The sequence below is a fragment of the Lagopus muta genome, chromosome 20, assembly GCF_023343835.1.
Source record: "Lagopus muta isolate bLagMut1 chromosome 20, bLagMut1 primary, whole genome shotgun sequence".
NCBI lineage: Eukaryota > Metazoa > Chordata > Aves > Galliformes > Phasianidae > Lagopus > Lagopus muta.
This window is the reverse complement of record NC_064452.1, coordinates 6,375,696-6,391,349: the sequence shown is the minus strand read 5'-3', so window position 1 is coordinate 6,391,349 and position 15,654 is coordinate 6,375,696. Positions and strand designations below refer to the sequence as shown.

Sequence of the window (15,654 nt, the reverse complement as noted above, 5' to 3'; positions counted from 1 at the left end):
GGGGTCCCGCTGAGCGAGAGTAGAAAGAGGGGCGGGGGGGGAGGGGGAACAAAAAACCCCTCGTCGTGCAAAAATGCACTTCGCTCTTTTCTTGTCCTGGTGCTGCTGCCTGCACGGATGCGCGCTGGGAACCGGCTTCCTCTATCAATTCCCGGCATCGACCCTGCAGCACAACTACCCCGAGCAGAGCTCGGGCTCGCCGGGCAGCGGCTTCGCCAGTCGCCGGTGAGTAAAAGCGGGTCCGACTCCGTCGGTGGCCCGAGGGCCGCGAGGGCTGCCCGCCTCCCTCTCCGCGTCCCTCGCTGGGCTGCGCTGCCCGCCCCATCGCGGCGCCTACCTGCGGGAACGGGGCACGGAGCGACTGCGGCGCGGGGCAGCCGAGCCTCGGCGGAAACCTGCAGCCCCTCCCCGTGTCTCTGCCGTGGGGAGGGGACGGCGATCCGCGGCTGCGAAACCTCCTGACCTGGGGGATGCCGGCAGAGGGAACTGTTGGAGTCCTGGGCTGCGGGGAAGTCTCGTTCAGCTCAACAAAGGAAAAACCTTAATTGCGGATCTCCCCTCAAGAGATGCAGCTTTCGGATAGCTGTTTAAAACCCAAGCTCGTACTCCTCTCCCCTTCCTCCCCAGCCGGCTTCTTATAAACTTGATATAAATCAGTTTTGATTTACTGAACAGTACTGCTTCAATAGAGCAAACAATTTAGGCTTCTCCCCCTCCCCTGTGTTTTCTCTGGGTATTTCTCTAGAGGTGAAACAGCTGTTCAGATGAATGAGCCGCACTGTATAAAGCAGGAGAGTGGCTTAACCTGATTCCAGTTGTTCTTAAATTTCACTATTTTTTTTTTTTCTTCTGCAATTCCCTTAAATGGGAACTTGGGAATTTAACATTCAGCGCTCGTCCATCCTGTCTCTCCCCCTTCCTCCTCCCCTTGCTAATAGCTGGTGTGCACGAGGCTGTGCTGCGGTGCGGGGGGGGGGGGCTGAGCTCAGCGCTGGCCATTTGGGCTCAGCACTGCGATTTGCATCCGTGTGTCACGAGTGCGAGAACGGGCACTGGCCTCGCGCCTCGCAGGGTTCTCACATATGGTGCATATTTCTTCTCCTAGTGGGGGTGGTTTTGTTTGCTGGCCTGTCAAACAGGCCTCAGTCTGTAGGGGGTGTGATGTTAAAACTACAGTAACTGTCAAAGGGTTTGAAACGGCAGAAAATTATAGGAGAGTAATGGGATAAACCTATCCCAGCTGGATCTGTTCCAAGGTACCCCCTTCCCTGAGCATGAGCTGCAATGAGAACCACATGTCATTTGTCTTACATATCTATTAGCCTGCAGATCTTTGTTCGGAGCTACCACGCTTACATGAGCGAGGGCTGTCGCTGCTCACCAAAGACCTTCCCCAACTCACACTCTTGCACGATTTTCCCATGCCTCAGTTGTTTGGATAGCTGACACACTGTCAGGAGGACGTCTCCCTCTCCAAGTCTATAAAGTGTTGTATAAAACCGTCTAAAGTTGATTTAAACAATGATGTTGGGAAATCTTTTACAACTCTTTTTTTTTTTTTTTGTCCAGTAAAACTTTGCCTTGTGAGAATCTAGTTTAAAGCGGGGGGGGAGGGGGGGGGGGGGGATAACAAGTCAGGAGGAGGGGAAAATCACTGCTGGATGTCTTGAAACAAGAAATGAGTGCTTAGTCAAATACTGTACATTGAAGCAGTTTTTTTTTTGTTGTTGTTTGAATTTGAGTGGTGGAGTTCTGTTGTTGGCAAATGTCAAAGAGCTTCCTTTTCTGCTGGGAAAATCTGGGTGGGAAACGTTGACCCCACCAGACAGCTGGACCTTTGGGGGCAGCTCCTGTGGGGTGCAGCTTCACCTGGGAGTAGCTGAGCTTTTCTGGGTTTCATGAAGTGCTGGATGAAAGATGAGGCTTCCTGCTCTGAAATCTCATGTTGATCTGGGTGACCACCAGCAATGGCACTGTGGCATTCTTGCTTCCTTTCCATAAATTTCCCACTGAATGCTTTGTGTGATGGCTTCTGCTGTCTCTTCTGGATGCCATCAGCCAAGGATAAACAGACTGGAGCTCTGAAAGTCACTGCTGCAGCTCTGAGTTTTGCTCTGTTGCAGCACACGCTGATGTGATGCTCTGCAGCTGACGTCTCTTGATACGAGACATCCTGTTCCTGCAGTTGTCTTTTTCAGCCCTTGATCAGTAAGGGAAGACATGGTTGAGCTGTCTGGGTATCTGCTATATATACATATTTCAATTGTGAAAAAACTGTATTTCTTCAAGTAGGAAAAAAAAACAACCCACCCAAATGGTGCTGGAATCCTCCCTCGTTGATGAGGAAAACCACCCCAAGCTCGATAGCTGCCTTAATCCCTATTATCCAGGTTGCAGTCTGTCTTGGTGATGGGCTGCCAAAGGGTGGTGATGGTTTGTTTGGTTTTTTTGTTGGAAAAGTGAGGCCTTGGGCAGTGTGAAGAGCATTTGGGGCACGTGTGTGAAATCTGGAGGAGGAAACAAACCATTATTCACATCCTTCAAAGTGAAATGGCGAAATGTTTCTTGTTTGCTTCCTTTCTAAAAATGAACATTCTGGGTTCTGGTTGGCTTAGTGGCAGATCTTGGTTATTAGTTAAGACATTTGCAGTCTGCCGTTGCATATGCTTGAATTGCTGTCTAGTTCTGTAGGGATGCATGACTAATAATGTCTGAAATCCATGCAGCAGTGCTTATTGGCCTTGCCTATTGTAGCAGCCTTGATATAGTGTTTGAAATGCACATTAAATTGGGCAGGCTCCTAACAGCACACTTGTGTGGCTGGCTTTCAGGATCAGTTTTTAGGTGAACTTAGAGTCTAAGCAACTGCCTGGTTATGTATAGTCCTACAAATATGCTCCTGGGAATGCAGTTGACCCTCCCCAGCTTGTTTGAAGGACTGCTCACAACTGTGCTGCAATGTAACAAACTGTAGACTTGTGGATGGGGCTTTCGTGTTTTAATTGTTTAATTAATTGTAGGTCTCCTGAGATCACCAAGGACGAAGAGCTCTGGGAGGTCAGAAGGTTTCCAGCTCCTCACCAAACCCTGGAAGTATTTATCCAGTGTTTGTCTGTGGGACTCTGCAGCCGTCTGATCTTCATCTGACTTGTGGGGTTCCGTGCTGTAGCTCTGCAATGCAATTAAAGCAGTGATCCTAATGGAAGTTTAAGGACCTAGAAACACTGGAATAGCTTTGAAATGGCAAACGTGACTGTAGTTCCTGCAGTAAATTGTATTCATTTAGGAAATCTCCTACTGTCTTGCCTTTCCAGTTGCTTACGTGAATCATTTCCTCTCATCTATGCTTCTTTTTCCAGTTCTAGGAAGGAAAAGTCAGCAGAGAGGCAAAGCAATGGGTGGCAGTGAACTTGTGCTCCCCTTGGTTAAATTAACAAATGTGTCTCTTTCAATAACCCTTATTTGTTCTTTTTCTCAAAGCTGAGCTTGTTAGTGCACTGAAATCCTAGTTGAAACATGTCAGGTTAGAAACTTAACAGCTTTGCTTAGGGGGAATTGTTCTTGACACTTGGATCATAGCTCGTATCTGTTTTATCTCACTGGGCTGCACCTCGATAAAGGGGGAAAATGAAGAAAGCATCAGAGCTTTAGGTCTGAGTTGGAATGATGGGTTAGCTACTCATGCTCTTCCTTGCTTCAGACCTTGCATGTCTGGAAACTGTTTTGTCAAGTGTAGGCTGCCTCTCCTGTATTGTAATGTTAAAACTCATTGGGCCTGGCTTCTGCCATCGCTCAAGCTCTTAACTGGCTTCTAATTAGGTGTAGGCAGTGCTTAGGTTTACTTTCACTGAAGCATAATGTTTATTTTGAGTCTTTCAGCTTAAAGCTAGCTTGTGCCAATTTAGATGTCTCGAAGACTCTGTTAAGGGTCATAGCTGCAAAAAGTGTGAACAAGAAAATTACTAATCAGGTTGTTGTCTTACAGATGTTCAGCTTCTCATACAGTTGATCAGTAAAGCTTCTGCTTAGTGTATTTGTGCACACTGATCTGAATTGAAGTTGAGAAGCAATACAAAAAGGAATGAGGGTGGGAAATGTGGTGGTCTTGTGTTGGTTTTGTTCCTCATTTCCTTTTTAGGAAGAAACAATTATTTGTTGACTTGCAATGCATTTCATGGAACGGCACGGTTGAGATGTGTTGGCTTTTCTTGACGTCTTTAGCTTTTTCACATCTTGGAAAGGAAGAGATAAACAAGTAAAGCATGTACATGGATAAAAGTGTTTTTTAGGCCTGGATATTTGAAAAGAACTGTATTTTGAATAATTGAAGAACAAGGGGAGGCTGTTTCAGGTTTGAGACTCATTTTTAGGTTTCCAGAGCAGGGAAATCATAGCTCTGCCTAAAATGAAACCTCTCCTATCTGTTTAGAAGAAGCCCTGTTTCTACCTGAGGCCCACAGTGTGGGGGCTATTGAGATGAAAACTGAAGGCAGCTTCCAAATATTTTATGTTCAGGTCAGCTTCCTCTGAATGAAATCTGTGGCTTATCTGGATAAAAGAATCTATCTTGAAAATTAGAACAGTTGACTTTTGAAACCTCTTTGAAGCTGAGAAGGCATCTATGAGCTGCTTTTAGTAGGTCTCTTTTCTTGCCTGCATGTCTGCTGTCTGTCCTATGAGAGGTGATTGGGGCTGTTATTCAGCTGTATCCCTTTGTGCTGAGCAAATAAACCATTTGTCAAAGCTTTAAGGTATAGAAAGCTGCATAGAAATGCATCTGTTCATGTTCAATCTTGATGTCAGGTTATGCACCCTGGTATGTTTTTGATTGGGTCCTATGGATCACTCCTGGGCCACCTCTGCTGGGTGCATAGCTAGGAATAGGCCTTCTTTCTTCAGGGTCTGTTTTCTCATTTATGTGTGTGTGCTTTTGTTGGGAATTGTTCTTAATCTGCAGCTGGACAAGACTTGCTTCTTGCTGTTTGCTTCTTAATAGAATACTTGGTAAAGAAGAGAGGCTAAAAAGAACAAGCTGATACCACGTGAAGACACTGTAGAGTGTAGACTAAAGGTTTTTATTTTTTAATGAAAAATACTTCCATAAGAGAACAGTTTTGGAGGCAAACCTTGCAGAAGTGAGAAGGGAGCACAGCAAGTATGATTGCAGAACCTGAATGCAAGTGACTGGTGGTCTGCTCTGGGTGAGAAACTGCAGTAGGATGCTCCTGACCTTCTGTGTGCTGGGTATAAGGGCACTTTAACACTAGGAAAAGGAAGCAGTGTAGGTGCTAGGTGCTAAATGAGCTAGATTTCCCTCTTGCCCTGTTGTGAAGATCTTGAGAAGGAGATGTTTAGTCATGGCATCACATAAAACTTCCCTTTTGTTCTTGGCTTGTCTCTGCCTGGGGTCAGTTCTCCATCTGCTCTTCCCCCACAGGACTGTGCTTAGTTAGCCCTTCAAAAGAGTGGTGCTGGGAGCTCTCAGCTTGGTTCAAAACACTTCTTCTCATCACAAAAAGGCTTGGGGCAGATGGGCTGCTGAGGCTATTGGGATGACATAACGTCTCTGTGTTGAGCCTCCCATTGGCCTGGTGCTGCAGTTCTTGGTGGGGTGTGGTAGCCCTGAACGGAAGGGCAGACACTTCTCTTTGCTGTGTGCTGCTCGGCCCTTATTAAACTCAGATGTTCCTAACCCCTTCCTCCAGGCTCTCATTATTGCTGTAAACACAGTAGAGCACAGGGAGCTTTTTAAAATCCCCATTCAAGGCAGCAGTGGGTGACAGCTCTACCAGCAGCTCTTCAGTGCCTGTCTGTGTGCAAAGGGGTTTGGCATAAATTGAACCTTCCAACCAAGGGAAATGCTGTTCATTTTCTCTATAGAAAAAGCCTTTTAATTTATGCCACTTTTCTTCCTCTTGCCTCAGGTTGCTTGGCTCCCCGGCTCTCTTCTTGCCTGATTCTCTGTTACTTCAGTACTGGTCTGTTTTTTGCCAGCCTGCTTAGTGTGGGCTGTCTGGCTGCTCATCTCAGTGCTGTTATCCTGCACAAACTTTGAGTTGCTTACATCTTCAAGTGGCAGCAAAATGGATACCAGCTAAAACGTGACTTCTCTTGCTGTGCTAAGATGAGCCCCCAAAAGGGCTTTTGTAGGGGAAAAAAAAAAAAAAGCCTGAATCTGATGTTGGCAGCTCTGTATCTCAACAAGACCCATCCTAGATGTACTGTGTGGCTCTGTAAGATGCAATTCATGCAGTGGAAGATGTCATTTGCTCCGTCTATCGGCACTTGTCACTCCTTGGTATCTCTGCATATAAGCCATTAATTCAGAGTGTAACCAGACTGTTTCTAGCCTTCTTGCATACAGTTCTCCATGGACTAAATCCTTTGAGAGTCTACCTTTGTCCATGTGCTATTGCTTTGCTTTGAGCTGAGAAGTTGGCTTGGCCTGTTGCACGCTGTCCAACTTGGTAAAAGCTGCACTCTATGAGATTGCTGAAGATCTCAGTTAAGATTACCTTTATGACTTGTTTTGGTGACAGTTTTTTAATGAGTGCTTGGTTGTAGATTGAACTGAAGGTGCTGGTTCTGAGCTGTCAGGAGCAATGCCACACTAGGAAGATGAATAGCTTTCTGATGCTGTATTTATTAGCTTCTTTTAAAGAAATCTGGGTGATTTGAAGGCACCTGAAGATGAGATGCTGTGCTGCAAAGTGCTAAAAATCTGTCCTGTTTGAGTTTCTGGCGTGGTCTAAATTGATGTCTGTGGGAGTTACCAAATGAGAAAAGCTCTCAGTGCTCTACATCCCTGAGAAAGCACTGATTGATGTAATTAATGGTCATGGCAGCTTTGAGGCAAACTTATGCTGCTTTTAATGAACTTAAAGCTAAAATAGCAGCAGTCCTGAGAACTGAGCTGCCAGCTTGTATCTGTCGTTGGCACTAGCAGCACAGGACAGGGAAAATCTGATATGCATAAGCTTCCATGTTTCAACAGGGCAAACCTCACTAACCTAAACAGTAAAGGGGGGCTGCATTCCTTGCTATGCCTAATCTCTGTATTTTGTTAAACATGCATTCCTGCCAGAACATTACTGGGCAGAACAATAGTGACCAGCTGGGCAACTGACCCCAGCTTTTCTGGTCGGCAGAGGAATTCAGCATCTGAGGAGTCCAGATTCTCGTGTACAGCTTAAAATGTTCTGGATTTAGTTGCTTTTAATTATCAGCTGGCTGATTCATAAGGCTTTGTTTTCAATCCTGTTTCCCAAGAAAAGAAGCATTGCCTTAAATGCTCAGTGTATTCTATAGCAGAGCAAAGTCTGGGAACTGAGGCTTGTACATTTTTTCTTTCTGAGTTTTTTCTTTCCGCCTAAATAAAGTGGAAATATTACTATTTCCCTTTGTGTAAAGAAAGGCTCTGGGGAGTGCTTGGTGAGGGTGTGGTTAGATCTTAAATGGAAGGCTGCAAAACCCGATGTGTTGTATGCGAATATATGCAGGAGTTGATAATAAAACCTATGAATGATAATACTTGGCACTTCTGTAAGCTTCCACTCTTGCAGAAAGGAGGTCTCCTTCTCTGGAGATGTTCAAGACCTGCCTGGATGACTGCCTGTGCAACCTGCTGTAGGGAACCTGCTTTGGCAGGGGGGATGGACTCGATGACCTCTGGAGGTCCCTTCCAACCCCTACAATTCTGTGATTCTGTGAGGTCATTGTGTTCCTTATTGAATGCACCTCTCTGAGCCCACATGAGTGAAATTTGCCTTTAGGAGTTGGGCTTTGCCTGAGTCCTGGAGACAAGGTTTGGTTCAGCAGGCAGGCTGGGAAGGGAGGGTAGGAGCAGGGCTGATGGCACAGGACGTGCTGCTTCCTTACTCTTTCTGCTGCTACCTAGCAGGGCCCAGCCTTTGATCAGTGATGCTGCAAGCTTTCTGTTCCTGTGCAGCATCCTATATGCGAGAGCAAAAGAGGCAAATTGGGTCTACAGGATATTACAGCACTTGGCTTAGCGCTGCTGAAAATCAGCATAACCTGTAGCAAAATATATCGTCTCCCTGCAGTGTATTTCAGGGTATGGTGCTGAGCCAAACGGTTTGAGCTATCGCACAGTAAAATGCTGTCTCTTGGGCTGCTGTTACTGGAAGTCACTAATGTATATCACAAATAATAGAAAAAATTTGGATTGCAAAGTTGTAGGAATTAGGCTGTAGGGCTATGGATAAGCTTTGAGTGCATGCTGCGAGCAGAAATAGTAAGGCTATTTTGCCAAGCACCAGAAAAATACTAGAGTCCTGATAGTGCAGTTAAAAGTCTGCTAAAACTCTTCTGAGACCTCTGCAATGAAAGCCATTGGAATTTTGTTGCAAGGACTACAGCAACGCGTTCATTTTCTTGGGTAATGTCCTTGGAAACAACCAAGTTCTCTAACTCTGTCAGATGCTGCCAAGTGGCTCGTGGCATCCAAACTAGAAGATTTCCAAAGCAGCTTCTAGAATTCTGCTGAAATTAAACTTTCAGCTCCCAGGTACCCTTTGCAGGAGTTGCTCCCTGACTTCTGGGAAGGTAAGGATGAAATTGTATGTGTCTTTACTGAGTGGAAGGAGGGCTGCTGATGTCATGGGAGTTATTGCAACTTGGCTGAATGTAGCTTAAAAACTGGAGGGGGTTGTATAAAGCATTCCACCTTATGTCACAATTGACTCTTGGAGTCACTTTGTACTAACTATGTGTGGGTTATGGACTTGTATTTAATGCATCTCCGTGGCCTACGAAGGCAAGGCTTGCTTTGCAGGGCACTGCTGTGAGCTTTGATGTGTTTTTGCGTGTGGTGTTTGTTTTCTTCCCCAAAACAAAGGCATTTGACCAGAATTGCACACAGCTGATAAGATCTGAGGCTCAGGTTGAAAATTTCAAGAGGCTTCTTCCATAAGCATACTGACTGCAAGAGGAAGTGGCTCAATAGCTGCTGTACTGTGTCTCCCTGTTCCATTCCTTCTGATTGTATGCGTTGGGATAATTTCAGTTCAAATTCATCTTCCTGCTATAAGAAGTGTATGACACAAATGTGTTATCCTCTACTGAAATGCCATGTATATATTTTCCCCCTACATTGAAAGATGTGAAGGAAAACCATCATGTATGTATATGAGAGAGAAAAAGCATGAGCAAACTTTAGTTGTGATGTGCAAGAGCTGCTTGCATGCAAACTGTAGCACGGTAATAAACTGTAGACTGTGCAGCTGCTGTGCAGCTTCGTGTCCTTCAGGGTTTTTCTGCTCTGCTTACAGTAAGTAAAGCAACAGAGCGTTCTTCTTCCGAAGCGATGAACAAAAAGGCAACAATACAGAAATAACTCTCACACATCAGTGAAATTTAGGCCACAACTTTTGCTTTAGCAGAACTAGCTTCCATGCTCTTGTTTGTGTCGCTCCTCGCCCTCTGACTGTCTACCTCTGGAGAAATCTGCATGAATAGAAAAGGATGGGAGGGAGAAGGTCAACAGTCTTCAATGCCATTGTCTGGAGTCTGCCCCAAGCTTTGGCAAGTAGTGTAGAATGGGTTGGGTGTATCCAGAGTCAGTTGCTGCCTCTCAGTACACATACAGCAATGCTCTTCCCACCAATTGCTCGGAGCACATCCAATCCCAATGCAATGAATGCTGGTGAAGCCTTTGCTTCAGGAGCATTGGTTGTTTGTTTGTCTTGGTTCACACCTTGCCAAAGCTGTGCCTGAAAGTACACTGGAGGTTTTGACTGCCTTGGAGAAGACAGCTAGGTTGCCCTGCGCTTTTGCATTGGCAGGAAACTTTAAACTTCAACAGCAGCAAATCCTACAATCCCCCATCTAACAGAACTTGCCATTCCTGCAATTCTCCACAGAACAGGGCAGGAATTTTTTCTGGACAGCATTCTGTGCCTCTCCTTCAGACCCCCTGCTGTCACCTCACTCTGGCTCGGTGCTCCTTCCCCCCGTCCCATTTCCCACGTGTGCACTTGGGAATGTTAAAGGCGCTGTTATCATTCCTAAGGAATCTACTGTGCGTGCACAGGCGATGGGATTTTTTTCGGCTGTTATTACTTGGCCAAATCAAGCCCATTTTCCACCTGGATACCGAAATGTAGATCTCCTCCCTTGAGACCATCTCCCTTCCAAATAGAGGCTTCCAAAGTGCTGAGGCACTGAAGTGATTTCTTCGATTGCTCAAGAATTTTTTAATAATAAGGAAAGGTGTTAGTGTTTCTGTTCGCAAGAGGATGAAGTTTTTTTTTTAAAGATTTATTTCTAATGAGCAAACTGTACTGCAAGAAACAATATAGCTGGAAATGAGATGTGGAGACTTCAAAAAAACAAAACAAAAAAAAACCTGAAGACTTAGGTATGTTAAAGGTAGAAGGTTCTTTTAAATTGAAAATATGTTATTAGAGCCCTTTAGGTATCTTCTTGCAATCTATAGACACTTAAGTGCAGTGGGCTGCCTTGTAATTTAAACACACACCATCTGGCTAAGAGTGAGTTTAAACAGGGATGAGGCAATGCTGAATGCCTGCTAGTAGGGGTTTGGGACTACTGTGTGCAGAAGAGCTGACCTACAGCAAAAGCAATGCAGTTACGTTTTATGGCATTGGATCAACGTGGTTGGCCAAGTGGAAGAGTGGGAGTTGGAGAAAGGTGACCAGCAGTCTGCTGCTGTGGCACAGCAATGCCATTCAGCTGTAAGTACCACATCTGTACTGCAGCACTGCTGTATGGAGCATGGAGTGAGGTTTCCAATTTGCACAGAGGAAGAGTTTGTGGCTGGGAGGTGTTGTTGGGCAACTTGTTGCTGTGTTTGGATGGGCACTGGGAATGAAAGCTTGAGAAGGAAGCAAGAAAGGGAAAGATAGGATCACCTAACCCCTGTGGGTGTGTGCTTGTAAAGTGTATTGCTGATCTACCACGCTAAAGAGGACTCTTGAAAACTTCAAGTGGGAACCATTGAGGCATTCTCCAGCTTTGCTCACTGCCTCTGGTCTCTCTCCTAGCACGCACTGGAATGTAAAGGGCAAACTCAGCTCTGATCGCACAGCAGATCTCAGTTTTGATGTTCCTGCTTCCCTACACATGAAACTCCCATGGGTGTGACTGGAACAATAGGATGATTTTCCAAATTATTTTTTATTGTAGTAACGCCCAGCACAGCCTTGTGCCAGACGTGGAAAAAAAAGTTTTTTTCAATTTAAATAGCAAATTAATATGCAGGCTTTGGGTTTTGTTTTTCAGAATGATTAACACTTTGAATGCTTAACCAGAGAGGTTTTGCAAGGCTTTGCTCCAATGCAGTTGTGGCCTCAGGTGGTTCAGCCTGGAGGTGTCTGAGCTGGGCAAATGGAATACGGCTTGTTTTGTTACCCTGCCACTGCAGCTGGCTATTCAGAATAATCTGCTGTATCAGTAGGGCAGCTACTGGAGAAATGTGTGCTGTTCTTGGTGTACAGGTGTGTCTGTGGGGTTTAGGGTACAGGTGCCCCCCAAAATCTTTCCTGAAGTGTCATAAGTAGCCCGGTGTTGGGCCTAAGGCAAATCCTGGCTGATGGGCACATGAGCTTCAGTTCCTTTGCAGCAGTGGCTGAGTTGGCAAATCAGAAAGGGAAGAAGGGCTGGAGATCTCAAAGCAGTATAAATAAGATGTGGGGGTTGTTTTGTTTTTTTTTTTTTTTTTTTGACTGGTTTATTTCTAACACCTTTTTCCAGTACTAGGATCATTAGAAAGTTTTAGGGTTTTCTTGTAGCTTGCATTTGATGAAAGGCTGTGGCTGGTGTTGTTTCTTTAGCTGTTTCAGCGAGGATCTTGAGCTCTTTGTATGGCAATCGCTTGAAACAGAAGTGATGGGAAAGAAAGCTAAGCCTGCACACTTACCTAATGCTGAATTGAAAGAGGTCCCCATGGTTCATTAAATCTAGTTCCCCACAGTGATGGGCAATCATGCAATAGGCAGCTCGTCTTGGAAGGTCAGCTGCATAGTCCCTCTATGTTCATGAAGTGCTCTGCAAACTGCTGAAGAAATGCAAGACTTGGACTGAATGAAATGATTGCACTGCAGAGCAGGAAAAGGGGAGGAGAGATAGCAGGTGGAGGAAGTGCTGTTGGAAAGGTTTGGGGATCTGTTTACCCGACACAGTTGTCTCCTTCCATACATGTTTTGCTTTTAGCTCTCAAAAGGGTGTACCTGTAATAAGTCATATCTCCACTGTTCAGAGTAGGGAAAAACCTGGCACGTGTACATTAGATGGACAGATTAACATCATGCAATTAATACAAAGCCAAGATTTGTTCTTACCACCCTAATGTTTTCCCCTTTGATACACTCAGTGCTCTCCTTTTGACACTGCCTTTTGTTCGGGTTGTAATTTGTGGGTTCTGGTGCCAGTATAACGTTAATGAAAAACACTGCCTCGTCTGGGCAGAGTCCTTGTGTTCCTGTCATGCATGTGGCTTTCATTGCTGCTGGTAAGTGCTGTGAGTTTGGCAACAGAAGGCTGAATTGGAGGGACAAAGATGTGCTGCTGCCTACATGGAGCTACATAAGTGGGAAAAATAAACTTGGGAGCACATCCCTTTCAATCCTGTATCCGATCCTCCTGCATCAGGATACAGACTCTGTACAGCTGTTTATAGTTTGAAAGAGATACTGAAAACCAGCTACATGAGCTCATAAATGCAGGAGACTGTTTGGCCATTTTGGTGGATGTAAATCGAACAAAATATTGCTTTGTCATTCTCAAATGTAGCAAAGGAACTTTGACAGCTCTGGGTGATGGCTTTATGGATGCTGAAGGAGGCTGTGGTCACATCAGGAGCATTCCTGAAGTATCAAACACCGTCACAGGGTTGCCGATTCCCTGTGCTAGTTTTCCTAACAGTCTTCTCTCTCAAGAGATCTTGAGAACAAGCTGGTGTGTGTCAACATCCTGCTTCTCCACTCATAAATCTCATCAATCTCCTGCTACTTCAAAGTCAGATCAGTTCTGAATGAACATATTGGTGCAAATTCGGAGATGGTGATTTTGATTAAAAACCAGCTTTATAATCTAATGAAGATCAGAGTCACTGTTGGTTCTAGATCGGATTTTCAGAGGCAGGTGGAAAGTCAAATTGCAGATGTGTTCTTTAGAAACTTAAGTGCATTTCCAAGAGATAGTTGGTGTTGCACATCCCAGCTTTGTGCCTTTCATCAAGGTCCTATGGATTCTTTTTTTCCTTCAACTCCTTCCTCAAAGTTTAAGCTTTCTAGGAACCAACAGAGCAGTGCTGTGGGTGTACTGGAGGCAGGGGATCTGACTGCAACTGTTAGCCAGCTGTGCAAAAATGCTTGCACTCAAGTTCTTCTTTTGAAAGGCTCTGTTTCAAAGAGCTTTTATGTTGCAAAGATGATATCCTAGGATGTAGCTGTGCATGATTTCCACGCTGCGTGGATATCAGATGCCAAATTCCATCGAGTCAGTCTAATTTAACAGACAGATTCCACGGATGTTTCTGTACGTTTCCTTTTCCCTCCCATGGTGAGCGTTGGAAACTGTCTTCTCATTGACTGTGATAAACTTGGGGGTGGGAGCAGCAAAGGAGTTCAGTGCGGAAAGAATGCCTGTAAAAGCCAATAGCTTAAATGGAGGGATGGTAGATATAAATCAAAGGAACTCCATGCTGCAGAAATCCTCCTTGAGCCCTTCTACCCCTTATGTATGCATAGACAGGTGTGTAGGCACAGAGCTGTGTGCACTGACCATGTTATCAGTCTTTGAGGCTGGGCTTTATTTCCCATGCTGCCTGTTCAACCTTCCTTAGGTCCTCGTCTGCATCTGCTATAATCTGTGTTTGTGTTGGTGCTGATGTAGAAGGTTCATCTGCTGTATCAATGAATCCAGTGTGTGTAATAGAGGAGAGTGATCTGCTGAGCCCCTGCTTTGTTACCTGTGGTGGCTGGAAGGCCCTGTGTGAATAAGATGGGGGATTGGAAGAGGACGGTCTCACGGCTGAGGAAGCTGAGTGCTGCCTGGGGGAGTGGGAATCCTGGTCTGTCACCAAAACAGTTGCACTGCAGCTCTGTACTGTTTAGCTGTTCACTTCCTAGGCTTTTAATAATTCCATTAGGGATAGGTTTTCCCTTAACTCCTGTAACTTCAATGGCTGCAGAAGGTTAAGGCAAAATTTTTTGAGCTGTTTCCTACAAACTGAAGTGAATTCAGCCCCCGAGGTAATGCTGTTTGGAAGGTCAACCATGCATGTAACAAAGCAAGGAAAGCACAGTTCAGTGCAGTTGGCTGTAAGACTGACTGAAGATTAAAACTATTGTGCAGGCTGAATTTTGCTTTTCTCTTAAGGTAAAGGTTTCTCTGGGACTGATCTCCCTTCAGCAGTCTGACAAGCCCCTTGGTGTAGGAGAACTACAGACCATTATTGGCAACTGAGTATTTGAAGTGCAGATAGCATTGGTACGTGGGGAAGGCCTGTGCTAATTGGGAGGTACAGATAAATTGTCCAGTCTGATTTTGCTAAGCAAGAATTATTTTTCTAGCCTCTTTTTCAGACTCTTACTTGGGGGCAGAGAGATTGGAGCTCCTTCCAATCTTTGTCTGTCCGACGCAGCAGAGTGGGGGATCTGGAACTTGTCTTATTCCTGTTCGTGCCTCTGGCTCTATGCTGCTTCAAATGGCTGCTGCTGTCTGGCTTCAGAAACGCCAGCAATCGTCCAGTTTTACTCATTTCCCAAAACAAATGGACTGTTATAAAGATTTTTCTCCCTTTTTTGCAGGAGTCAGAGTAACCTCTATTAATGTCTGAAGTACTCAGTGGGAGTAAGGCATGCGTAAAACATCTGTATTGACAACAAGATTACTGTGGCTTGTCATGTCTTCTGATTGCAGACCCCTTAAAACTTTGTAATGGAAGAGCTGCTCTGCTCTGCTTTGAAATGAAGCTTGCCATCACATGCTTCCATGCAGCCTCTGCCACCTCTGTCAGATAGTCTTTTGTGAATTGAACAGCAGTGATCCATAGATCTGCAGTCCCAAATCAGTCCCTCAGCTCTGAACATCCTCATTTCATGGAGACTGGTGCCCAGCACTGAATTCTGCAGCTGGCTTTTCTCTGGTCAGCAGCCTGAATGACAGCCTCTGCTCCCCAAACCTACCTATGTGGGGAGAGCTCGGATATGGCTGAGAACAGGAGATGCTTAAACTCTGCTTGATTGTTATCTGAGCTTTCCAGTGGTGTGTGATGAGATTGTGTGTCTCCTTCTTAGCCAGGTCACAGCAGCAAGGGTAATCTGAGCACAGGCAACCAAACTAGCTGGTAAACTTGATCCCAATGGGAGTCAAAGCACTTTGAGGGAGGTGTGCTTTTGTGAACAAGAGAGGAACATTGTGGTGAGGCAGAAGTGGATGGAGCAGGAAGAGATGCCCAGGGAGAGCATGGCAGGCCTTGAATCGGCATTCTTGGCATGCACAGGGCAGCTTCTGCTCCTGGACTCGATGGAGTACAGAAATAGCTAACCCCTGCTAGTGGTGGGCTGCAGCACGCAGTGTGTAGATTGCCGTTCTGGCAAAGTGAGAGGATGCTGTACTATTTACAGAGAGAAAAGGGCATGGTTTGCTTTCATCAAGTCAGATTGGCAA

The 15,654-nt window shown here is 45.3% G+C and overlaps 1 protein-coding gene across 8 annotated transcripts in view; it reads left to right on the top strand.

The window, feature by feature from the left end:
* COL26A1 (collagen type XXVI alpha 1 chain) overlaps positions 1–15,654 on the top strand; it is a 158,113-nt gene continuing 142,459 nt past the window's right edge. For 3 of the 8 annotated variants that reach the window (XM_048966821.1, XM_048966822.1, XM_048966820.1), the window contains exon 1: positions 4–225. In XM_048966821.1, coding sequence (XP_048822778.1) covers positions 74–225 — 152 coding nt within the window. In that variant the 5' untranslated portion in view covers positions 4–73. Of the gene's footprint in view, positions 226–15,654 lie in introns of all 8 variants that reach the window. The other 5 variants (XM_048966823.1, XM_048966818.1, XM_048966819.1 and 2 more) reach the window with 4 other exon arrangements.